General features: G+C 35.3%; 1 protein-coding gene across 4 annotated transcripts in view; it reads left to right on the top strand.

Moving 5' to 3' along the window:
* Positions 1 to 24,872, top strand: part of Far1 (fatty acyl-CoA reductase 1) — a 50,635-nt gene extending 25,763 nt beyond the window's left edge. For 3 of the 4 annotated variants that reach the window (XM_057777731.1, XM_057777729.1, XM_057777732.1), the window contains 9 exons: positions 4,288 to 4,467; positions 6,780 to 6,957; positions 7,896 to 7,940; positions 8,058 to 8,176; positions 8,738 to 8,805; positions 10,386 to 10,557; positions 17,332 to 17,461; positions 20,180 to 20,307; positions 22,077 to 24,872. In XM_057777731.1, the coding sequence (XP_057633714.1) occupies positions 4,288 to 4,467; positions 6,780 to 6,957; positions 7,896 to 7,940; positions 8,058 to 8,176; positions 8,738 to 8,805; positions 10,386 to 10,557; positions 17,332 to 17,461; positions 20,180 to 20,307; positions 22,077 to 22,239 (1,183 nt within the window). In that variant the 3' untranslated portion in view covers positions 22,240 to 24,872. Of the gene's footprint in view, positions 1 to 4,287; positions 4,468 to 6,779; positions 6,958 to 7,895; positions 7,941 to 8,057; positions 8,177 to 8,737; positions 8,806 to 10,385; positions 10,558 to 10,860; positions 11,033 to 17,331; positions 17,462 to 20,179; positions 20,308 to 22,076 lie in introns of all 4 variants that reach the window. The other variant, XM_057777730.1, reaches the window with a different exon arrangement.
* Positions 24,873 to 26,800: the final 1,928 nt, after the last annotated feature.

The raw sequence follows: 26,800 nt of genomic DNA on the forward strand, positions 1-26,800 counted from the left end.
GGGCTCATTGCTGGGAAAGACCAATTCTTTCTCTTTCTTAGCTGTCATGATAGGACTCTTAGGTTCCCCCCATGACATGTTACCTGGTATTTTGTTCAGCCATATCACTGAGATTTCATGTGTACAACTTTCTTCTCATATATGGAAGGCATAATCTCATAGCAGACTTCCTGGTCCTCTCTTAGAATTTTTTTGCCCCTCTTTGGTGATGCTCCCTGAACCTTATGTGTAAGAGTTGATCAGAGATTATCATTTGGGCCCTAAGCCCTGCAAATGCCTTTTTTTTTTTTAATTGCTTCTCAACATTATTGTTTTTTTTTTTTTCAAATGCCTTTTTTTTTAACATTTGAAATTTTCCCTTCCATGTATATTTGCATATAAATCTAACATTGTACTTTAAATAGTATTTTCAAGATTATGAATATAGTCTCTGATTTTTGTTTGAAACAGGCTATGGTATCCCAGGCTAACCTTAATATTATGCTCTTTCTGCCTCAGCTTCCCAAATGCTGGTATTACAGGCATATACTACTTTGCTTGTTTGTTACTGAATTTTAGTGGATGCTTTATTTTTCCTTAGAATTCATTACTATACAATGACCAGTCTAACATATTTTCCCCTAATAGTTCATGCTTTAATTATTTTCTTATTATAATCAAAAGAACATTTACACAGTCATATGAAACCTAGTGTGTTTTCAGGGACTGGTGTATAATACTAATATACTAGTTGTGGTATAGTTCTCATTGACTTAAAGGGGGAAACTAGGTGTTTTTAAGGGGAATTTTATTAACAGAAAACATTAATTAGGATAAAACACATCAAAGAAACCTTTACCAGAAGGATCACAGTATATTACTTTTGTATTCTCCTTGGATTTATCATTAATGATAAAGATTTTTTTCATTATTACAATTTCTTACACTAGACAGACCATATTGGAAAGTCTAGATAATTTATTGTTAACTATCCCTTTGTTAAGCCATGAATGTTTACTGTTCTAGTCCTAGTTTCTACATCATAACTATTTCTGTGAAGCAAATCTAGTATATGTTAATGTCTAAATATTAGTAGAACATTAGATTTGGGCCAGATATTAGGAAATACTGGAAATAGACTGTAATAGCCACCTAGGGGAAAACCATGTATAACTATAACCATTACCATCTGTTAAGTCACAGATATCACATGGTATAATTGTTACTTCTGAGGGGATGCAGGAGGAGGAGAGTCACCATAACATTGTGCCTAGTGCTTTGGGGTGGAACCAAGGTAAATTTGGATGTGCACCCTTTCATAAAGCCCTGGGGCATGTGCGAACTATGTTGATACAGATAGTACTGAACACATCTGTTGAGTGCTGAGGAGGCAAAGTTCATTAGTTTTCAGACATGTTTTTCAAATATTGAACTGGGGAGAAATTGACAGGAATAAAGACGTGAGAAAGGAGAAGAGGAGTAAGTAATTGTGTAAGTAGTTGGTCACAGGGTCTTGTATTCACTAGGCGGGACAGTATCAGTTGTGTAGAGAGGAATATCAAGAGGCAAGAGGCTATCGTGGGGTCAAAAACAGTCAGAAAAGAGGGAATAAACAGATGGATTTCAGAAATGGAGCAGTTGTAGATGATAAGGCCCTAGGGGATAGGTATGGAGTTGGTTTTCCAAAAGGAGTGGAAGTACAGATTAAGATAAAGGAATGGTACAGTCCTTAGACTTGAAGGAAGGGCCAGTGGTGGATCCTGGTGCTGGTGTGGGCACTTTGTGCTGATAGCTTTTTTTCTAGTTCTATCTCTGGCCCTGTCTCTGCTGTGAACTTTTCATACGTGCTCCTGTAGGGAAAGCTGCCTTTAATAAATATATTATCTGCCTCTTTCCACCTCCAAAGAAAAGAAAAAAAGAGAAAATAAAACTATAATAACTGGAAACATATTTTAAAATGTAGATTTCTTGATTGTACTTGACCCTGCCTGTCTTAAGATTTACTGTTTCATAAAGCAAAACATGAGAACTTCATTTTTTTTACTTTCTGGTCTAGCATGTAAGGGACTCAGTCTGAAGTTCAACAAAATAAAACTAATGTCTCTATTAAGGTTAAAACTAGCCTTGCAGATATTGTTTTACTATGTCTGCAGGTTTGGGCTCTCGGGTACAAATAGAGTGGAGAGACTCAAGGCACAGAAGTGTGTCTTCTGAGTTATTCCTTACTTCAGTGACCTAGAAACTGTCACTATCCTCAGGATAGTGCAACAGAATACCCCTTGTGTCCTTTTTTCAAAACATCTCTCTCCCTGTCCCCATTGTTTTGTAAATGTGAAAGAAAATAATGCATTCTCAATGCTCTAGTGGATAGTATCCTCTCTGTGAAAGGTCTTTTGCTAGATTTCCATTTGAACAGATGTTTTTTCTCCTCAGTTGAGATTTGGGAAGATCAGAAGACCCCTACCTTAGTTTCATTAAAAACATTTTTTTCCTCCATAGGATCTCAGATGTAATTAAAAGAAATAAAGTCTTAAGAGATCTTTATTTATTTAGCTTTTCCCTTTTATGAGTTACTCCTTGTTTCTGGTGACCCAGAACTTCTTGTCCTGTCCTCAGGAGCTTGTAATAAAATGTTCTCAGCATATCTCTTCTTAAACAGTATCCTCCTTGTCTCCATTCTTTTTAAACAGATAGTTATCAAAGTATTGCTGTACAGTCAGACTGAATTCTATCTGTGACGTATTTTTTCTTAAACACTGACAATATGAGCATTTTGCAGAGTGCTCAGTGCCATTTTCATTTTTATAAAAAAACATTTCACACCTGATGTTATGATACATGTTTGTAATCCCAACATTCAAGAGGTGGAGGTAGGAGAATCATAACACAGGTTCATCCTAGACAGCATAGGGAGTTAGAGTTCCAGGCCAGCCCTGGGCTACATAGCCCTACCTTAAAAAGGCCTCCCCTCAAAGCTCATTGGATCTATGTTTAAGCATGCATTGTTTTTACATAGTTATTAATGTTAATTTAATAATTTCACCGTTTAAATTTAGCATAGAAATAACTTACATGTTTCTAATGTTTTTCATGGTTATACTTTTAGTCACTACATGATTCTATAATATTGATACATAACAATTTGTGTAATTTTCACTTGCCATAAAAATTGTATTTCTTGTTTGAAAAATTAGGCTTTGGGTGACTTTTTGCTCTGAAATTTAGGTTACTAGATTAATAAATGCATACTTTCTGTAATTACTGGCACTTTGTCCTAGTTTCTTTTAGGTCAGCTGTTTGAATTTGTAGTTGTAATAAGACTGTAATACTCTATGTCAGTTTTACCACTCAGTAGTGTTGAGTATTTCAACCTGTCCCCATCCCCCTTCTTATAGTCTGTTGGTGTATGTGCAGGTGTGTGTACACGTGTGTGGAAGCCAGAGGACAAATTAAAGATAGGATTCCTTGGATGCTATTCACTGTTTTTGCTTTATTTATTTATTCGTTCATTCATTTACTTGTTTGTTTGTTTATTTATTTGAGATTGGATGTGTCACTGGTTTGGGACTCACTCTGTATGTTTATCATGCACAATGCATGTGGAATGACTAAAGTATTATGTTTATGACCTCACATAACTTTTCTTGTATTGAGAATGCTTTAAAAATGTATGATTTTTCATTATTCTGGTGTGTTATTTTTCAGTTCAATTACTATGTTGTACAATAGACTTTTTGATGGACCATTAAAAAAAATGCTACGAATCAAGTTGTATAGAAAAAAAACTTTCCACCATTTGCTTATCTTAATACTCACAGGCAGTTTTGAGATGGTGTTAAGAATAGCAGATGCTTATAATGCTTACAGGTTATTTTTTTCATTTAGTCATTTCCAGTTCTGGTGGGAGATTCTATTACTGTTTCATTTGCAGGTGAGGAAGCTGAGGGTTGAGTGCTTGTGTAATTTAGCATCTTAGCTAACAGGGAGGCTATACCTGGGTCTGACCCCAGCCTGATTCTATAGCTTTGTTCATAATCCTGTTTTACATCACAGTGTATGCTTTGTTTTTCAAATCCTATATTGGAGTTTATTTTATTATTGGAAGATTCATGCATAGTTATTAAAATAAATGTTCTTCATACTAAAATAAAACACACCAACTCAGAGCTAACAGAGAAATTGCAAATTACTGAAAAACATGTTTCTTTGTCTGTACTTACCTACTGAAATTCAGATTTGGTTTTTAAATACGTTAAAGGGGAAAAAAAACATAGATTTCTAAGTTTTCATTGTCTCTTTCTTTTGCAGAGATGCTGTTCAGTTAAATGTGATTGCTACACGACAGCTTATTCTCCTCGCACAGCAAATGAAGAATCTGGAAGTGTTCATGCATGTGTCAACAGCATACGCCTACTGCAATCGAAAGCATATCGATGAAGTAGTTTATCCTCCCCCGGTAGATCCCAAGAAGCTGATTGATTCTTTAGAGTATGTTTGAATTTATACACATTGCCTTTAGTCTTAAGATTTTGGATTCAACTTTCTTTTTTCCCTCTCTCTGTGTTATCTACACACATGTGCATGCATTAATCTCTTCCTGTATTCAACAGCTGCTTATTTTCTGCCCAGTACAGGGTTCTGTCTGTTGGTGAGGTCATTGTAGAGTTTTCCCTTTGAGTCAGGTAATGAATAATTTATCTCTGTGTTAAAAGCTTTGTTTTTTAGGTAGTCATTTCTAGCTCCTATGGAGACCGGAGACCAATGGCTGCTAACCCCAAGGTTCTAAAGAACTCCCTCTCCTGAAATGTACAATACATGAAAAGAGACTTTCTTTTTTAAGAGAATCAGAGGAATTCTAGTCCTTTAATTCATACTCCTACTAGTGTTACCATCTTTCTAAGGACAGGGATTCCTAGCAGCAATTCTTACATGAACAATATTTGTATTTGATAAATGTAGAGGATTATGTGAAATGTATATAACACAACCTAGCCTTCAGTTGCTTTTTGGTCTGACTTTCTTACCATATGAAGAAGGTTTTTTTGGACTACAATTATAGAAGCAGTCCAACAGCCATTACGTCTTTATATATTTGTTTTCAAACAGTATCTCTATGGGCTTTTTTCTTACAGTTTTTGTTTTTTCTTGGTTCCATCTTTCCTCATAGATAATTCCATTTACTTTTGATTCCCACCATCCCTGAAATAAGCACACGTGACCTTTTAAGAAAGGGTTTTCATGGAAATGGATTGTAAGAAAATCAATACCATAGGTAACTGAGACATTTCTTGTGAGACTCAGTTTCATAGATGTTCCTAAATATATGCCTCATTTCATCATAGATCAATAAAAGTGTTTATGATTTTGGAGAAAAGTGATGTTAATGAAGCTTATTACTTTTTGGCTTTTTAGTCTTGGCTTATACATGTATCTAAGGAAATGAGAAGACCTTGTAACCTAAATCTTTTTTCTCCTTTCCTGGCTTTCAAAGGAATCTGTCTAGTCTAGTAAATGATTTGTGAACTTGCTGTGTAAACTCAGTAGAAGTAAGGTTTAGTGGCCTGAGTCTTTCTTCAGCATTTTTCTTTGTATGTTTTTAGGTGGGGCAGGGAGCTTATTTTCCCATCTGTCACCTACCTATCCTACCCAGTTTTCAAAACTCAATCTCCGTTGTAGTTTTTTCTCAAACTGGATAGCTATTTGCCTGTAGTTTAATGTTCTTACTCTTCCACATACACAAAGTACTTCCATATGTGGGAGCATTTTAAGCTTCTCTAGTTATTTTTATCATCAGATTGTAACAATATACAGAATCTATTTGAGTGCTTAGTAGACATAAAGGACAAGTTTCTAGAAACAAGGACATAGCACCTTAGAGGAAAATAAGGAAAGATCATTGATGTCACCTCTTTGGTCATGGTCCTTTTTACAGGTGATCTTCAGAGATGGTAAGGTCAGTTAAGAGATGACTGAATTGTAGGTTGTTAATTGAATTTTCATAACAGGCTTTAATATTTTTATCATTAATCATAGTATTTGTTAATCTTTCTTGAGGATATATAATCCCAGTGATTCATCTTAAATATTTAGATTATTAGACATTTTATATTAAATGTGAATATATGTAAATAGCAAATGTGTATATTTAACCTGTTACTCTATTAGATAGTGATACATATATATGTACTTTCTAATGAAACATTTGGGACACCTGATTTATTTTGGAATTTATTTGGACTTTGGAAAGGAACTCTGATTTAAGTACTATATAATAGTACTTAATTACTTCATTTTTCGTTTTTGGTAGCATCCCCGATCAAAGACACACAAAATATTGAATCTTTAAACTGCATGATAATTTCTAAAGACCCTTAATTGGTTCAGGTCAGTTGAGTTTGCTATCTAAATATGATTTATGAAAGATCTATTGGTTCTTATTTGATATAGGAGTTGGAGATAGTAGACCTATGTTTCATATTTAAAGACACTACCTTTTTTTTCCCTGTTAGTAAAAGTTATTGTGTGGCACATGCCTTTAATCCCAGCACTTGGAAGGCAGAAGCAGGCAAATTTCTGAGTTCAAGGTGAGCCTGGTCTACGGAACAAGTTTCAGGACATCCATGGCTACACAGAGAAACCCTGTTTAAAAAAAAAAAAAGAAAGAAAGAAAAAAAGAAAAGGGTTATTGTGCAACTATTTAAATCAGGGCAACAGATAGGTTTGTGCAAAGTTCAATTAAGTAGGTTTTTAATCTATGATAAAATATTTGGATTTTTTAATGTAATTTCTTTGTTTGCCAGATGGATGGATGATGGCCTAGTAAATGATATCACACCAAAATTGATAGGCGACAGACCTAATACATACATCTACACCAAGGCATTGGCAGAATATGTTGTACAACAAGAAGGAGCAAAGCTAAATGTTGCCATTGTAAGGCCATCGATTGTTGGTGCCAGTTGGAAAGAACCTTTTCCAGTAAGCTCTTTAAAGTTGTTAAGTAATTGGGATTTAGAGTTCTAAGTTCTAACTGTATAAAGAGTAGGCATATGATTTAAGAGTTGTGTTATATGCTAAATGTGCTCTACTGTACAGAGCTGATGAGCATAGAAAGAGATATATTACTCACGCCTTTATCTCTAAGGTGCTTCTGGGTGTATGGAATGTAGAGTAACAGTTTTAATTTCTAGCCGAAAATCAAATCAAAAGTTCTGACTTTGTGTCTTCAGTAAAGGAGACCACGATTTCATCTGTTTTCATTGCCAAAAGAAAGTTATGTAAAGTATATCTTTCTATGTGTAGATTACAAAGCTAAGAAAAGCATAAGAGATTTCTTTGGTAACTTGCTACTACTAAGCAGGAAAAAAAGGGTGTTAGGATACTTTTAAATCCTTAGAATAAGAAGAAGGCAGAAACAAACGCCAGAAAGTAAGCTGATTCAGGAAAAAAAAACAAAACAAAAAGCCCAAGGTCTGTATAAATAGCAGTAAGTGATAGCCTGTCTTTTGTTGTTTTGATAATTATTCTGTTTTTTTCTGATTTACTTACTAAGTTTAAGGAACACGTATTATTTTCTCTTAATCGAGATACTGTATTAGTAAATACTATAAAATCAAAGGTGTATGGGCTTAATTTAGGAAAAGCTATGGAAAGTATACAGTATTTTTCCCCTTTGCAGAGATTTAGCAGAGGTAGATAATGATTTAAAAATACTTTGATTTAGTCATTTATTACACTAGAGGAAACTCTTGGGACATTTTTGGGTACTAAGATCACTATTTTTCATGGAATGTAGATCTTTCTTAGGCTTTGGGAGAAAACAACAAAGTGTGTTTGGAGTTAGCACTTTCAAATAATAAATCTACTTTGATAGTAGTTTTAACCTCTTTTTTTTTTCCTTCAATTTTTGACATTAGGGATGGATTGATAACTTTAATGGACCAAGTGGTCTCTTCATTGCGGTAAATAAACTTTTTGATTTACTTCTTTGATTAAAAATTCCTGTATCTTTATACTTATGTCTATGTATATGTGTTTTGGCTATGTATCTGAATGTGTTGTTTTTAATTTCATAAAAGGCAGGGAAAGGAATTCTTCGAACAATGCGTGCCTCCAACAATGCCCTTGCAGATCTTGTTCCTGTAGATGTAGTGGTCAACACAAGCCTTGCTGCAGCCTGGTATTCTGGAGTTAATAGGTATATGAAGCCACGATATTGCTTATTAACTGTGTGGTAACTGAGAGGGAAAAGGAGCTTAATCCCTTAGTCCTGATTGTGCCATGTTAGTAAAGTGTCCTATTAGGATATAGGAAATACCACTGTCTGTTCTAGTTGCTGAGCAGTGGAAGCAGTAACATGTGGAACCATCAGTAGTAAGAAAGAATTAATGAATTCACAGATTTTACAGGTTTACTAGGAACTAAAGAAGGTGTGTGTGTGTGTGTATGGTGGGTGGGTGGATGAGGGGTCCTGAATGATGATTTAAGCCAAACTAAAATAGTATAAACAAGAGATGTTTTTTGTATGTCAACCATGGCACACTAGAGCAGCTATAATAATCTCTGAGCATCCTTTTATGGTAATAATAGTATTTGTAACTAAAGCTTAAACATTTAAGAAATAATTCCTTAGAGTGCTTTTTGTATAATATAGAATAGGTATCCAGCATCATCATGTCTTCCTGCTTTGATAGTACATAAGACTTAAGATACTTTTGACTTCGCTTATGTTTCTTTGCTTTCGTCTTTGTCTTTGCAGACCAAGAAACATCATGGTGTATAATTGCACAACAGGCAGCACTAATCCTTTCCACTGGGGGGAAGTTGGTATGATTTTATCTATGTTTTTGAATGTTAGAACGTAAAGCATTCACTGACTTTTTTAAATGAGGTATTGGGGCCACTGAGTTACAAAGTTATTCTTATTTTAGTTACTGTTTGAGAATAACTACCAATCCTGCCTTGTGGACACCTTCAATGTTTCACAATGGAAGAATAGCCTGATGTATGTCTCCATTCACCTAGTGAGACCCTAGCTGTTCTCTTGTCATCTGCAACATTCTCGTAGACTACCTGTGGCTTAAATGAGTACACTCAGGTCTTATGTTGCCAGTCTGTAGGTAATGTTTACACCTATAAGAGTAGGTTTATCAGTTGGTCCCCAGAGTTTTAAGTGAAGGAGTTAGGAAGTAGGATACTTTTTGCCAGACTACATTCTACCAAAGTAAAAGATTATATAACAAGTAGAACATTTGTTAACTAGCTCTAAAATAGGCTAGTAAAACTTGAAGGCGATTGAAAGCAGACTCTTTTTAAATTGAGTCAGATATAAATATTTATGACTTTCTTTTTAAAATATTTTATTTCCAATTGAATTTTTGCTATTCTAAATAATTTTGTTTTTAAAGTAAATTGGTTCTGGGGATCAGTCTACCCCTTTCCTCACCCATCCACAGAGTCAAGCACTCTACCACTTCATTCCTGGCCCTTATTTCTGCTTTGCTTTGTTTTTTTCGAGATAAAAATCTCACTATGTAGCTCAAACTGACCTGGAATTTGCAATATAATTCTGGCTGGCATCCAACTTTGTATCCTCCTGCCTCAGCCTCACAAGAGCTGACATTACAGTCATGCACCAGTACACCTAGTTACCTTAAAGCAGTCTTACTTGATATTTGTACTAGGGTTTTTCTGTGCCATTTGTATTTAAATTTAAGGATTGACTGTTTGGAGTATGTAAGAAAAAACTCTATAGTGATTTCACAATATTTTAAGTCATGGTCCTTCAGGGATATTGAAGCATCTTAAGTAAGTGAGGTTTTTATACACTTTGTTGTGTTGTACAGTTTTATGAAAAATCAAAATCCATATTATACATTTCCATTAAAATATTAACATAGAAGATACCAAGTTTGATTGTGTTGATGTTGAACAGCCTAAGTAAACTACAGCAGAGGTTATTTTGGGGTGGTTTTAAGCTTGTATGGTGTATGTTAATTTGAGTAAATCATTCATAAGCAAAGGATGATGATTTTCCTTTTCTTTTTTAAGTAAGTAGAGTAATAAGAATCTGGAAAGAGGAACAGAAAGAAAGACGCTATCGTGAGAGGTGAAATACAGAGAGTGACATTATAAACTGGCCTAGGTAAAACAGTAACAAAGTTTTCAGGATGAATTTTAGTAAAAATTTATTCATTTAATTAAAATACTGGCAGTTTTTAAACCCCTTGGAATCAGCAGTCTAATGCCCATTTCTCTTAGCTATGGAGAATAGAAAAGCTTGTTTTTCAAATGAATGAACTCTGAATCTTTGGTAAAATATTTTACATTGTGAAAAACATGATTTTTTTTTCAAAACTTCATTACATGGTTGTTATCAAAGCTGTTACACAACTTTTCTTCCTCAGAATACCATGTAATTTCCACTTTCAAGAGGAATCCTCTCGAACAGGCCTTCAGACGGCCCAATGTAAATCTAACCTCCAATCACCTTTTATATCATTACTGGATTGCTGTAAGCCATAAGGCCCCAGCATTCCTGTATGATATCTACCTCAGGATGACTGGAAGAAGCCCAAGGTAATGGTGACTAGCTCTGTCTTATCTGTTCCTCTGACTGTTAAACAACCCATGCTTAACACTGAAATGCTATTAATTCTTTATCTGTTCGTGCTTATGATAAGGCTTAATGGCCTTTTGTGAATGAGAAGACTCTTGAATGTAAGACACTGTCAGAAAAGCAAAGGTAGTGCTGTAAGTCATTTTATTTGTTCTAAATTTTGGGTGATAAATTACTGTCATATTTTGAAGTCTAGGTCTAACTTAGGTTCTTTCTGGATAAAAAAAATATTCAAAATGCTTTAACACTTATTTTTCCTACAGGAGATTATATAAATCATTTCTTCAGGATGAATCCTTTAAACCAAGTACTCAGGCACCCTAATATTAAGTTCTATACCAACAACCTAATACTCCATTATTGGAAGGGTGTCAGACATACAGTCCCTGCATTATTGCTCGATCTTGCACTCAGGTTGACAGGTCAGAAACCGTGGTAAGAAGAATAGCAGTAATACACTATGTATTGGTAAGGTGGTGGAAGCTTGCTGGAGAGACATCATGTCGCTAGCATGAGCTTACCTTTAGAATTACTAACCTGATCAAACACAATCACAATCAAGATGCCAGGACATTTCCTAGAAATTGGAGGTGTTCGGATACCAAGAATGGATCTCATCTTATGGGGTCACTGATTCTTCAAACTCCCATTATAGCAGGAAATGTCCTACCTCAGGATTGTCATTGTTATTATAAGCTGAAATTGAGTCCCTCGCTCTCCCTTAAAAACTCAGTGCTGAATTTTCTACAAGGGATTCAGGGTCAAATATTTTGCTTTAAAGTTGATGGTTTAGTTTCATATAAAAAATATAGGATGATTCTAGAAAATTACTTGAAATATCTTAGCTACCTATTCAGCTTATAATATGGTAATTACAGTTTTTGACTAATGTTCTAGTTTTAAAAAGTTGACAAACAGTAAACTTGCTCTTTTCTTATAGTTGTAATATCTTTTCTTTCTCCTTTCCTTTTTTTTTTCATTGAAACCCCACAAATAAAGTTCTCCTACTTACTGTCTCTACCACATAGTGAAATATACTACAAAATGTATATTTTTTAACTATATTGGCACCTTTAATTGGCAAACTCAGGATTTAAGTATTTCTGTACAAAGAAGATGATGATTCCAGGACTTCCATCAGCTGCTGAAAAAATAAAAGTGAGGTATTTTCCAGCTATAGTGTCTCAGGATCTGAGTTACCTATAGGGAATTTTGGTAGATTGAATACTTCAGAATGTTCATATATTCACCATTGAACTAAGGGGGAGTGTTGAACAGATCAACTTGCAGAACAAACATTTCAACTTTCCTAGAATGATTTACAAATAGTTTTGCTTATGTTGGCATTTTTCGTGGCTAAAACTCAGGTGAAATTAATGATTGGTGGTAATGCATACTTATATTAGTAAAGTTGCTATAAATTAGGGCAGAAAAGACAAAACTAGTCCCAAAAAGTAAACGAGATTTAATACACCATTTTGCCTTACAAAGAGAATGGGCTAATTCCTATTAATTAAAAGAATTTTTATTAATTCTTTGAGAATTTCATATAAGAAGTCAATATATTTTGACCATATTCACCCCCAACTTTCTGTACCCACCCTACTCCTCCTGACTTTATATTCTTTCTTTCTTTTCTTTTTTTTTTTTTTCCGAGACAGGGTTTCTCTGTAGCTTTTGGAGCCTATCCTGGAACTAGTTCTTGTAGACCAGGCCGGCCTCAAACTCACAGAGGTCTGCCTGCCTCTGTCTCCCGAGTGCTGGGATTAAAGGCTTGCGCCACCACCACCCAGCTATATTCTTTCTTTTAAAATGACCCACTGAGTCCAATTTATGCTACCTACATATTACATGGGTATGGGATGATACACTGGAGCATGTTGGACCTACCGAGGGTCACATGTGCGAAGAAAACTGACTGCCCCTCCACTGACTGCTGTCAGCTATCAGCAGCCTCTCAGCTAGGGGTGGGAACACGTGACATTCTACCCAGTCCCTGTTAGAATGTTGACTGGCTTTATCTTGCGTAGGTCTGGTGAAGGCAATTCTAGCTGGGAGCTCAATAAACTTAAAAATAATTATAATAAAAGGAAAAATCTATAGTTACTAAGCAATACAAAGAAGATTCTGTGGTATAGCAAGTCATCTCAGATTTAGTAGTTAAAATAGTCATTATTTCATTATCTTGTGTTCTTTTTCTCGCGGGATCAGGAATTTGCAGAGAAATCAGCTTCTGTGGTTTTAGCTTAAGACTTGTCATGTGATCAGATGGGGCTGAAAGAACTGCAGTCTGGTCAGGGGTTGTGGAGCTGGGTTAGCCAGGAGCCGGGTATTACTGCCTCTGTCTCATCAGCATTATACTTTGTAGGATCTTTTCAAGGCCTAATGGTTGCCTCTAAGAATTAACTTTTGTGCATGGTAGCTAAAGTGTTAAGACTTTAAGTAAAGTGGAAGCTAGAAATCCTCCATTATCACTTCAGCCTTATTTGTCTTTGAAATAGGATTTCATGTAGCCCATGCTAGCCTCAGATTGAAAGCCAGGGCCATAGGCAAATGCCACCATGCCTGATTTGCTTTTATTCACAAGCAAATCACAAACCCTCCTAGATGTAAGGAAAAGGGGTGCTCTGGAGAGCAGTCAGACCCCGGAAATGAGCAAGTGAGCAGAATGGCTTTCAGCTATTTTTGGAAAGTACAGCCTGTAACAGTTAACTAAGAGAATTCACATTCTTCTACCTTGAACAGTGCAGCTAATTCTTTCCTCCACAAATCCCTATGATATCAGCTGGAGGTTTTGCCATTTAAATCTGATCCAGTTACAGATAAGATAGTTTAGAAATGACATTGCAGATTCCATGACAAAGCAAATTAGCAGCTGCCCATGTGCTCTATATATGTTGAGAGAAACATAAGATAATGGCTTCAGACAGTGTTGTCAAAAGAGAAAATGGGGAGGCATGAAGCAAACACTGTTCTGTAACAGTTCTCAATTGCAGTCCAGGTGTATGTTGACAACTAGACTCGTTTCTACATTCTGAAAATTCTCCATTTTTTTTTCCATAAAAAAATGACCCATGCAAGTTGAACAGCCTAGCCTACTCATTCTGTTTCCTGCCCATAAAAAGTTAGAATCCAGGACAGGGATCAGGAAATTTTTCTTTAAAGGGGCCATCTTGTATACATTTAGGCTGTGTAAGCAATTGTTTCTGTTACTACCAGTCTCCTCTGCTGTTAAAAGAAAGGAAAGTCATGATTGTTCAGTAATAGAATGGATTTGGTGTGTGGGCTCTTGTTTACTTACTTTTGTTACAGAAACAATTTTATTGGTGTATTCTCCATATATATATTCATATATATATATATTCATGTAGCTAAAGATTAGGAGTTTCCATTGTGTCTTTTCTAATCAGATAGATCAGAGCCTATCACAGATCTCTGAGACAGCCCTTCTTACGTCTCATTAGGTTGCTATGGAATATTACCAATAGATACTAAATCTTTGCTTCTTACAACCTGCCATCCAAATAGTAGAGAATATGGTAGCTGTCTTTACAATCTGGAGAGATTTTTGTTTGGTCTTTCTGTTTTAAAAAATTCCATGTTTGTGTAAGGGCACTCTAAAATCTTAAAGAATGTTGTATCTCTACCCTGGATTTGATTTATATTCAGAAACTATCTTTTTCCCTTTTGTTTTTAAATAATTGATGAATACAACCTAGAATTTCTGAATTCTAGATTTAGAAATATCACTTTCTATACATTTGATTCCTTACTATTCACAGACTTAGTAATAGCCTAACAATAGGTTAGCATCTGTCTCCCACTGTCCTGTCAGATCTGTTGCTGCTTCTTACCCTCCTAATGGATTACTTACTGTCTTCCTTTTAATACATTCTTAGTAAACTGGTTAGCTGGTGATTGCAAGGGTAGCTAGCATCAGTGGAGTGGTCCACTCAGCTTTCAGTGCAAGAATCTTGAGAATTCCCAGCTTTCCCATATGCTTCTTCCAGCTTGTTGTATGCAGCAGTTTTTCTGTGCAGTAAACTATGCCAAATACTTTCTTGGGGGAAACTGCAGCTCAGCTGTGCTTCCTCTACCTGGCATTGTTCTGCCATTATGAGACTATGGCTCAGGGCTTGCATGCTAGCACTTGTGAGCATGAATGACAGGCATGCAGTGCCATAAGAAAATTGTTTTTTAATGAATTCCTGATTAGCCTTTTACATTTTCTCCAAATTTCATTCAGACACTTTATTTTCTAAGATCAGCTTGTCTTCATTCAAGAAATCTTGACTAGATTAAATTTTAGGAATATAGGTTTGGTTTTTGTTATCTTCATGTTACTGTAGCTTCAAGCTGTATAAAGCAACCTCTAATTTTCTTTTCATGGCCCTTTCAGATTTCAGTAAATGATCTAAAAGGTCACACAACAGAGTCTACCACCTAATTCTAAAATGCCACAAACCTCAACTTTGTATTATTGTCAGTCCTTCCCAGTACTAAGATGTCTTACTCTATTGCATGACACGTCGTTGTGTAACCATAGTGTTTCAAAGCAAGTTATTTTGTTTGTGTGTCACAACTTCTGTGAATAAGGAATTCTGGAGAGGTTTGGATGAGTGGCTGTGGTGGAAGTAATAAACTAATGTTGTTCAGTTCATGGGATCCAGTTTACTCATTTACATGATTTTGAGTATCAGCTAGATAAAATCTGACTCATTTTGAGATAATTATGTTCCATTTCTTAATATGTGTATTCTTGGTTAAAGGGGAAACCAGGGTACATGTACATTAATTATTCTACATTTAGAATTATGTCATTGTTGCAAATAGCATATTTTAAAAAGTTACTTCATGTTTATTGTTGTTCTGTTTAACTTCTCTGAACCTGACATTTTTCATCTACGTGATTCTCACCAGGAGACATTTGGCAATATTTGGAGTTGGTCATCACAATGGGGGGTGGTGTGCTTTACCTCAGCCCCAGTATGCTAAGGCCATACTTTTATTTGTGATAGCTAAGGTTGAGAAATCCTAGATTAGATGATTATTAAGATTTGGCCGTACTGTAAATTGTGATTAATTATATTTTATTGGTTCTATTTTAGAAGTTGTCATAGTAAAGAATAAATACATCCTCAACAGGTACCAGACAGTATAGTCACAGCATTCACTATGACATGTTGAACCAGAGCGATGGTACAGTTTCAAGTGTACTTCACTTTACCAATATCTTGATGATAATTGTCTGCAAATTTCTCATGTGTATGAATTTTCAACTCTTCTAACATCTTCCCTCTGTTTCGTGGGTTTTTTGTTTGTTTTTGTTTTGTTTTGAGACAGGGTTGAGTTATAAACTAGGCAAGAGTGGACAGTTAAGGGGTTAGAAAGGAAAATGTTTTAGTGAAATACTCACTGGAAAATGGTGTGAACTATGCATGCTTGAGATGAAATTAGTGTATATTACACTGCCTGTGATACCGTGTTGATTGTTCTAGATTTGTTATATCTTTAAAGAAAAAATTCTTTTAGAAAAATCTTGTTCATTAAAGGAAAGTTCCCTAAGTTTTAGCTATATGTTTTTAAATCTTTATCTAGATATAGCTTTGGATGTTTGATAATTCTTTACATGTTTAATGAAGAATTTATTTTAGAATTCCTTAGTAAATGAAGTTTTTCTTTACATTATTCATATTGCTTTATTTCCTTCAAGTATTTTATTCAAGGTTTCTTTCTAAATGTATTAAATGTTATCATAGTTTCTTGGCTAATGGTACTGTTTTTATTTTCTTTATCATTTCTTATATTCTGATTTTTCTGCCATATCCTCCATTTGTAAAGCTCCTAATTTGAGGTCTTTCTAAATTCATATACTTTTAGCTATCCTTTTTGTGGGAATGTAAATGGAATTTTGTTTATTTCTACATGAACTATTTTCCTGGGTTTTTGTTTTTTTTGTTTTTTTTTTTTTTGGTGTGTGTGTGTAATTGATTCAGAAAGCTCTTTCTTAATTACTGCTTGGATTAGTACTTTGATATCAATGACTTATACAAGTGATAATAAATATATTGTCTGATAAGATTAAGGTTCCTTGCCCTTTAAAAGGAAACAAAGAATTATTATACTGTTTTGTTTCTCTGAGGAAAGACATGGCTGAGGCCTGAGCAATTAAGTATTTCAGAAAGTCCTTGGCATTAGTCATTGATTTCACAGCACATCCAGATAATCAGAAGTGGTGCCAATCACTGTTGAAGAGGAAGTTCTTGTATTTTTCTAATAGAGTATACTAAATGGCAGAGGAATATTTCTGTTATCTGCTTCAGTGATGCTGAAGTGCTGGGATTATAACATAGTTGTAGAAACTGTGTTAAGGATTCTTACTAAGGACAGGTTTAGCTAAAAAGCAAAGGGAGTCTAAACTGAATCTTTTTGCCTTATGTGATATGTAGAAAATTTGAATTTAAACTTTAGTAATTGCATATGCTTTGAGAATTAAATCTGTATCAGCAGAATTTTGTGCAGGTGATATTAAATTTCCTTTGCTGCTACTTCCAATTTGTTTTTTCATTTTGGATTTATAATCTATGCTCCCAAGATGCGGAAATATTCTGATTCTCTGCTATTTTGGTACACTTACTGAATTACGGTTGGGAGTAAGTGGTTGGGACCGTGGTGATAATGGGATTTTTTTACCCAGTCTATATATGAACCTCTTGGTTTTTCTTGAAATACAGGATGATGAAAACAATCACCCGTCTTCACAAAGCCATGGTGTTTCTTGAGTATTTCACAAGTAACTCTTGGGTTTGGAATACTGATAATATCAATATGTTAATGAACCAGTTAAACCCTGAAGATAAAAAGGCAAGTATTTTCTGTTTTAGGTTAAAAAATATGTAACCAGAAAACAGCCTGAAATCTAGGCATTTCCCACAACCAGTACATAAGTCAATCTAATTATATTTTTTTCAGTATTTTAATTTTAATTCTTTATAGAGAGATACAATTTGCTTTGTCTTAGAATTGATAAAGTATTTGGGAATATCAAAGGCTTTCTAAAGTACAAATGAGTTGTTAATCCTTTCTTCCCACAGGTTGAGTTCAGAGAGAACTTTAACATCATTATGGGTCTTATGTTCAGGATGTCTTGTTTTCTCTGATCCTTTTTTTCTTTTTGGTGGTGGGGGAGGGGCTCTAACTGTTTTTTCGTATTGTATCCTCTTTGTCATTCTACTCTGCTTGTTTGAAAATTAAACTGTATTCCTTCTGAAGTCACCTCAGATTTTGTTTGTTTTGTCACATTACGTACCTCTGGCTGGCCTGGAACTTCCTATGTAGACCAGGCTGGCCTCAAACTCACAGAGATCCTCCTGCCTCTGCCTCCTGAGTGCTAGATTAAAGGCCTGGGCCACTACTGCCCATCGATCTCATGTATTTTAGTGTGTATATCTGTCTTAAATACATCCCATTACCTCCTGTTAGAAGTATAGCAGTGCTAGGGGTTAAACCTAGGGCCTTATTCTCAGTCCTGTCCTTCTTTTGGTGTCTAGAACCTTAGCACGGCCCTGACTATATCTCCAGCTCACCAGCCTTGTGCTTACATCTTACTCGACTTCTCCAGTTCAAGCCCCACAGTTAGGAGACAGTTACTCCATCTGTTTTCATTTTTAGAGCTTCTCTTTATTATCATTTTCTTTCTGTCTGGTGTGTTGTCTAGGACACCAGAATATGGCGTAATTAGGAGACTGATCATAGTGAAACTTTCAGATTTTGATTGTCAGTCTTTTTTCACCCTAGGTAGCTTTTTTTTTAAACACTATTTCAGCACATTAAAGGTTATTTTATGTTCTATTCTGTTACAGTTGAAAAGTCAGTTATTTGTTTCTCCTTGCTTTTTTCCAGGTTTTTCACATATTTGGTGTTCTAAAACTTTGTTTGGGCTTTTTATATCTGTAGATGGGTGTCTTTCTGCAATTTGGGAGAATCCTTAAGCACTGTTTTTTCAGATGCTACTGTTTCTCTCTGGTCTTACACTCTCACAGAATGGTTTTGTGGTAGACCATGGTGCCCTTAGGTTTTTAATCCATTTGTTATTTTAACTAAAATGTAAATTATTTGTTTAAATTCTCCAACAGCCAGTCAGCAGTGTTGAAACTATTCCAGTTGAGTTTTTATACTTTTATTTTTACAAAGTTCAACTTAATCTTAGACATTTCTTCATAATTGCTTTAGACCCTTTCTCTACACGTTCACATTTAAATGATAGGCAGTATCTGGTTCTGCTGTTGGAACCCAGTCTGACTCAGGCTGGGTTGTTGTTTTGCTAATCATTGTTTGTTTTCCTGTAATTCACATTCCTTGAGATGTCTGTTGAAATTTGCCTTTTCTATTCACACACACACACACCATGTCTCATAACAGCTCCTAGATGAACTCAGATCTCCTTTTTTAGTGCCGTGGTACTATCTTTTTATTGTAGTAATTTATTTGTAATGTTTTCCCTTCTAGAACTTGTTGTTTTGGGGTGATGGTTTATGGTCAATAATCTTGTCATTTCACAGAAATACTTGACTGCCTGTTTGCTCTAGAGTACTGAACAGTTAATAGCCCTCTTCTTTGCTCTAGAGTACTGAACAGTTAATAGCCCTCTTCTTGGCTCTAGAATACTGAACAGTTAATAGCCCTCTTATTTTGCCACAGAGTAGCATTTCTATAAAGTCTTCTTTTCTAGGTTTATCAGTACTTTTCATCAGATGACAAAGTAACTGTTACTAAAATCCTAAGCCAATATTCATGGCTAGCTTTTGCTTTTTATTGTTTATTTATTGTGTGTATGGTGGTAGTTGAGACAAGGTTTCATTGTGTAAGCACAGTGTCTTAGTCACTGTTCTATTGCTGTGAAGAAGTACTGCTTGACACTATGACCAGGGCAACTCTTATAAAAGAAAGCATTTAATTGGGATCTTGCTTAGTCTCAGAGGGCTAGTCCATTGTCATCATGTTGGGAGCATAGTGGCATGCAGACAGGCTCTGATGAATACCTCCTGATTCTTGGGCAGAGGGGCTAGGCTTGGTATGGGCTTTTGAAACCTCAAAGGCTCCCCCAGTGACACTCTTCATTCAACAAGGCCACACTTCCTGATCCTTTCAAAGAATTCCATTTCCTGGTGATTAAACATTGAAATATGTGAGCCTATGGGGACCATTTTCATTCAAATCCCACACAAAAAGTCTGGTTTCAAACTGGTGACCCACCTGCCTACTGTGTGCTGGCATAATAGTGTATGCTGTCATGCTCTGCTTGATTATTCTTGATGTCAGAAATATTCTCTAGAAAAATTAATCTTTTTGCTGTAGAAAATACACAGAAGAGAGGGGAGGTTAAGATGAAAAGGAACTTGAATATATGTCAGTTCCTTTGTGAAGTAGTGAAGAGCACAGAAATATGTTGACAGTAGAAAAAGTAATACTATAGTTAAGTGTTTTATAATCGTTTCATTTGAGATTGTACTTCAGATAAGCGGAATTTTTTTGGCAAATTATAAAAAACTTTCACAGCAATAACTTTTTTTCTTACCATAGACCTTTAATATTGATGTAAGGCAGCTACATTGGGCAGAATATATAGAGAATTACTGCATGGGGACTAAAAAATATGTATTGAATGAAGAGATGTCTGGCCTCCCTGCAGCTAGAAAGCATCTGAACAAGTAAGTTTGTCATGGGCTTGTTGCACATTTTCTCTTTCTTATAAAATATTCCAGTTTGCTTTGGTGTAAGAGTATTCTGAATAAAAATGATGTATTATATTTAGGAATAGTGCTTAACTTTGGATTTGTAACTATGTGGTATTTAAGATTATTAAAGGACTGGAGAAGTGGGTCAGTGGTTAAGAGAGCACCAGCTGCTTTTCCAGGGTCCCAGAGTTTGATTCCCAGCTTGCATGGTGGATCACAACTATTACTCCAGTTCTGGAGGATCCCACCCACACCGTCTTCTGGCTTCCATAGGCACTAGGCATACATGTGGTACCCAGACATACCTGCAGGCAAAGTATCCATACGCATAAATAAATAAAGATTATAAAACTTACTATCTTCATTTGTGTGTATTCCTGAGCATGAACTTTGGGTAAATTTTAATTTTGAAAATCACTATTTACTTACCTTAAATTTCTATTGAAAAAGTAAAAGTACTAGCAGAAAATGAGAATATTGTTTGAACCAAAAGTTACTTATATATATTTTTTTTATTTTTTAAACTTACAGCACAGAGTAATGGTGTGCTTACTCTTTTAGTAGAGGTAGTACATGCTGTTTTAAAACATAATAAATTCAGAAAACAGGAGTCAAAATCAGCTATAGTCCCATCATTCAGAGATTTAAGTATTACTAAGGGTCATCTCATTATTATATGTGTGGTGTGTGTGTGTGTGTGTGTGTGTGTGTGTGTGTGTGTGTGTGTGATTTCTAAGACTCCTACTGTTCACTTGCCAAGGTCATAGCACTGTGGATTTTGCAAAATGCTGATTTTATTGATGAGGACACAGGTTTGCAAGATCATATTTTACTAACTGTAAGGAAATTAGAACACAGATGTTTTGACTACTTATTTAAAGCTGCTGTCACTACTTCTACACCTCATTGTTGTACTACAGTCGTGTCTTGAACTGCATGATTAATTTATTGGAATTATAGTACCTGCCTGAAGGGCTAAATTTCTTCATGCAACCATGAAAAGCCCTCAAAAATGTTGAGAAACATGAACAAAGGAACGTGCTTGCTGATCTTTGAGAGCAGAAAGGTTCTCTGTGGAGCTAATGCTGTCTTCTTCTTAGATGAGGACTTATCAGCTGGCTTTTGGGTTTTGGGACTGTTAGCTAGAAACTCTAGAAACTCAGACATGTATCTGTTTTACTTCCAGTTTTGCTTCCTGGCTTGGCTTCCTTCCCCCCTCCCCTTCTTCCCTCCCACCCTCCCTCCCTTCCTCTCTCCCTCTCCCCATCCAAGTCTCTCCCACCCCTCTTTCTTTATTTCTGACAGGACCTCGTTCTGTAGCCCAGACTGATCTCAAACTTAGGATCTTCCTGCTCAGATTCAGCCTCCCAAGTGCTAGGATACCCAGTTATGCCACTATGCTTGTCTTAACCTGCAGTTTGTTGAAGCCTGTCACAGGAATGGGTACAAAGCGATTGCTCAGTTTAATTGTTGTTTACTAAGTCTTTAGTCCAGGTACACTGACACGAAAAGACTTTGCTGTACTCCCTGTTGCTAGAGTAAGGCATTAGTATGCTGTTCAGGTATGCTGTTCAGGCAGGAAGGCATGTTTGAATTGTGCTAACTTTTAGTTTAGCTTTCAAATGTTGAAAGTTCAAAGATTGCTTAGAACTTTGATTAAAATTATAACTATTAATTAGCTGCTATCCAAAAATAATTTTATTCTAGAAAATATTTAGTGTGTCTTTTGATTTGCTTTCCAGGTTGCGGAATATCCGTTATGGCTTCAATACTATCCTTGTGATTCTTATCTGGCGCATTTTTATTGCAAGATCACAAATGGCAAGAAACATCTGGTACTTTGTGGTTAGTCTGTGTTACAAATTTCTGTCATACTTCCGAGCATCCAGCACTATGAGATACTGAAGACCAAGAATTTAGCATTAGAACATCTATGCATATGGTGATCTAAATGCACAAAATGTAAAATGTACCTAAGTCATCTCACCTTTTGTTAAGACATTAAACTATCTTAAGTTTGAGCGTGGAGTAAATTATGGTCCATTTTATGTAACATTTTAATGTTTATGCTGAAAATCTAGTGAACACACTGTGGTATGCCAGCTCAGATTTGCAATACCCACTCAAACTATGACTTATCATTTTGATCTTTGGAATGCAGAGGGTAGGAAGAGGAAAGAAGTGGGACTATGGGAACATTGACCAGTATAACTGTGCAGTTCTGGAACATACTAATTAAAGCATGCCTTAACATGCAGTCCTAATATTCAGTGCAATGGGAAGTGTGCAGAGAGGAAGCCTAGCTAAATTAGTTAAGTATTTGATTTGATTCTTCAATGTTAGATTTCTTTTTTACTCAGATGAGAGGTGGGTTTTAGTTTTGTTAAGACCACAGCCATGTATTTTTGCTTCCTATAAATTATAGGTGGTAGCATATATAAAGACTTGTTCTAACTTTCTTTCTGATTAAATGTGTGTTGCATATCATTTTCCTGCAAGTAATCAGTTGCTCTTAGGATCAGAAGGCCAAATATTATTCTAAAGACACTAACGGATCTAAGTGAACTTGAGAAACTGGATCAGTACATGCTCTGTGCATTTGAAGCAAAGTGAAACCATGCACAGTAAACCCGTGTTAGTATCAAAAGAGTAGGAAAACTTTTTTTCTAGTCTGCTTTTTAATCAAATGTAACTCTAGTGAGATATGTTCTCATTTTGAAGAGGATTTCTTGAGACTTGATTGGAGATGGGATTGGGGAAGGATTTGTCACATGTGTTCTCTCCTCTCTTACAAATTTTCTCGCAGAATTTACCCCGTCTTGAACGTTCATTATTCTGAAGGAATGTAGTTGCAGCTTTTAACATTAAGAAAATGTCCTCATGTGTTTACCAACACATACTAATTTTGACCTTGAAAGCTGAATTCCTTAAAAATAAATAATGCATAAGTATGTGTATAAAATTAAATAAAGGATTTTACCATGTAAAGTAGCAAACTTTTGAATGAGTATCAAGTCATCATTTTTTTGCATGTTGTTTTAGCTTTAGAAAGACATGCGTTATAGCAAGTAATAGCAAGAAAATTGATGTATATTTATTGATGCATTACAATTCCCTTTAAATCTTACTAGTTTGTTACTATTTTATCATATATTTTCTTTAATGACTTGTTCAGCACAGCACACTGTTATAATTAAGCTGATCAAGTACGACATTTAAATCATCAGCAGTGTACCTTGAAAGTGCTTAAAGGGGTCAGTTCACAGTACAAGAAATGAAATGTAGCTTTACATTTTAATTTTTTGTCAGTTGAAATACAGTGTAGAAGTTTATTTTGCTATTGTGGAAAAGCAAAATTTAAGGAAACCAGCTTTTTCCATGCAGGTGTATAGTCTTGAAAAGGAAAAAAAAAATGCTTCTGTGTTGAAGCCAGACTTTGTGTAGTAAAACTTATAAACATAATTTTAAAAGAAGTATGTATGTAAATATCTATGTATTCTTTGGAATGATACTGAAGTCTCTGGTCTAGGACCATGCCTTGTGTAAGGTATGAGAGACCATGATAGTGTGTGAAAATGGAATAAATGATGCCTATAAGGTGGCCCACATAATATACATTGAATACTCCATGTCTCCAAACACATTTCCATGATGTAATGACAACACACTAACCTTTGTATGATTTTTGTACATCTGCCAAATATACCTAGAATCTGGTGTATTGTCTTTGGGTCTCAGAAAAGAATCAGGTGCAATGTGAGCAGGTCTGTAAAGTGAACCAACATGTGTCTTCTGTTTATTGCTCTTGTCATCTAATTTAAAGCAGTGCTGACTAGGGCTGTGCTGAGGTTACAAATTAATTTTGTGTATTTAGAATCCTGTTCTCAAAAGAAAGGTAATGAATAAATGACACTCATTCTGGAATTTACAATTTTGAAATTAGTATGGAGAGATCGTCAGTCCTCACCAAGTATGCTTTGGAGTCAAGTCATATTTAAAGTATTTGTAAATGTATTTTGTTTGTTTGTAATTTGCTAGACAGTATTTTTAGTTCTGATTTTATTTTCCATAGAGATTATTCAATAGGACAACCTGTAAAATAAATTTATTTCATTCAACTCATTTGACAAAACCGTATTCTAAACCATTTGGGGGGTTTTTCACTATCTTTCCTTCTCTGAACTCTGGCATACATATTTGTACACTGTAATGTCATTGTAACCATTTAATTGCCTTGGCAAAGCTAATGTATCTTAAAGCTTAGTGCAGATAAGCATGAGCAGGTGGTATGTTGTTTGACTTAAGGGTGGCATAGAATAAGTGTTCCTCCAGTCTGCCTAATGAAGCTTGGAAGCGGGAGGGGACTCTCCCCTCTCTCCTTTGTGTTTGTCTATAGGAACTGATTGGAAAATTTTGTTTTGTGTATTGTTTGTTTGTTGTTTTAAGTGTAAACTGATAATCTTTTATAAGAAGTAAATAGAAGCATTGGGTGCCTTTGTTTGTAAACCAAAAAGTAATAAATGAGCCCTATATTTCTATTCTAGCATCTATTGTATTTTTACACTGTGGAAATCATCCGTGAGTTACCGTGACTATGTAGTTCTGAGCATTTCATCTTTCTTAGGTGCCCTCATTGATTCTCAGCATCTTTTATTTATGTCTGAGTTATTCACACAGTACTTTAGAGGAAACATATAGGCATAATAAACACTTAGTTAAAAATATTTTTATACAGCAGTTAATAATGAAACAGATTTTTTTTTGTTTTGTTTTTAGTGTAAACAGAACCGAGAGACCACCAGCACATTTCTAGGGCAAATCACATCATGTTTATAGATTCTTTACCAGTAATTGATCTACTTTATTAAAAGGATTACTCATTTTCACAGAGATTGAGTGAACCACATGGGGGAGGATGAGAATGCATCAGGGTAGGGTTGCAGTGTAAATGGTTTTGTAAGCATGGCTTTCTAGGCCAGCTTCCAGCTCTGTCTTGAAACCATTTACCTGACTTGTTCTGTTTTGGAAAAAAAAATTCTAACTTTGCATGAGAAGCTTAGATAAAAGGGTATATGCTGCGTAAACTTACCATGGAATTGGGTTTCACAGTCTGTTTAAATGTATATGAAATATTTTCTTAATAAAGAAAATTTGAGCAACATTGTTTGATGTGCTGCTTTTGCAAGTTGATATGTTCAAAATGCAGTTACTTAGAAAAGCTCCAAGTGGTATACAAGTTTAATATTTTTTCTGTTGACTTGAGCTCCAAGGAAGAAAGCTCTCATTCTGTGTGTGCTGGTGCTGGGCTAAAAAACATGCATTATCATATCTGTGAAGATTTCTCCAAAATCATATAAGCATTCTGTTGAAATATTATCAATATATTTATCATAAGATAAATACGCTAATGACTTTAACATAGTAGTATAATTTTATATGAATAAACCTTTTAAAAAAGGAAACATGCATGTAAGCAGACAAATGAGGACAGTTTTATTTGATATAGTCATCCAGGGAGATCATGTATTTTAATTTGTCAGTGTTTAGTTTGATACTTAATACTCAATTTGCTTTATGTTATATCTTTCTCAGCTTCCTGTATTTCAACTTGGTTCTTGGTTTCATGAGAGCAAACCCAGCCTGTATGCTGGACATTGTAAAGACTCTGGCTGACACTTTGTGAGTACTTAGTGTTTGTTAGGCATACGCTAAGCATCTCCATATGATGCTCTATTTATGCCTTATAACAAGCCCTCTGTTAAAGGCGCCTCCGTTGTCCCTGTTTTATTTGGGTAACTGAGGCATATGACACATAATACTATCAGTGTCAGAGCCAGGACTTGAACTCATTCTAGCTCTGAAGCCCACAGTTTTGTTCAATATAACTAACTATAGCTGGCCCTCCATATCCATGTCTCTGGTTTCAACCCACTATAGCTTGAAAATAATTTTAAATTACCTGCAAACATCTCTTCCATAAACGATATGGTATAGCTTTGGTCTTGTGCCCTTAATTGCTTGAGTGTTTCTCAGGTGATTTGTTATGTAGACCTATATGTATTTAAATCTTGATGATTAATCTATTCTATACTTAGGGCATATAATATATACTGTTAAACATGTGGCCTGCCATTTGAGGTGTTCTGTGCTGCATGACTGTTTATATAACTTTTATATCTTATTAAGTATAAGTAATCTAGAAGTACTTTTATGTGTACAGGCCAGTATGCAAACATTGTGCAACTTGTATAAAGGACTCGGGCATATCTGGAGATTTTGTATTTGAAATTAATTCACTGTTCAGAGAAAGCTCCTTGTCGGGTTGTATTCATGTTCATTTTTCCTTCCTAAAACTGTTACCCAACAAATACTGAATGCCTAGTATGCTTAGGTACTGTTTTATATGACTTTATCACCAAATGATAAGCTTCAAAGTAATCCAGTCCTGAATGTGACACACTATCAT

Source organism: Chionomys nivalis, chromosome 8 (genome assembly GCF_950005125.1).
Source record: "Chionomys nivalis chromosome 8, mChiNiv1.1, whole genome shotgun sequence".
NCBI classification, from domain to species: Eukaryota; Metazoa; Chordata; class Mammalia; order Rodentia; family Cricetidae; genus Chionomys; species Chionomys nivalis.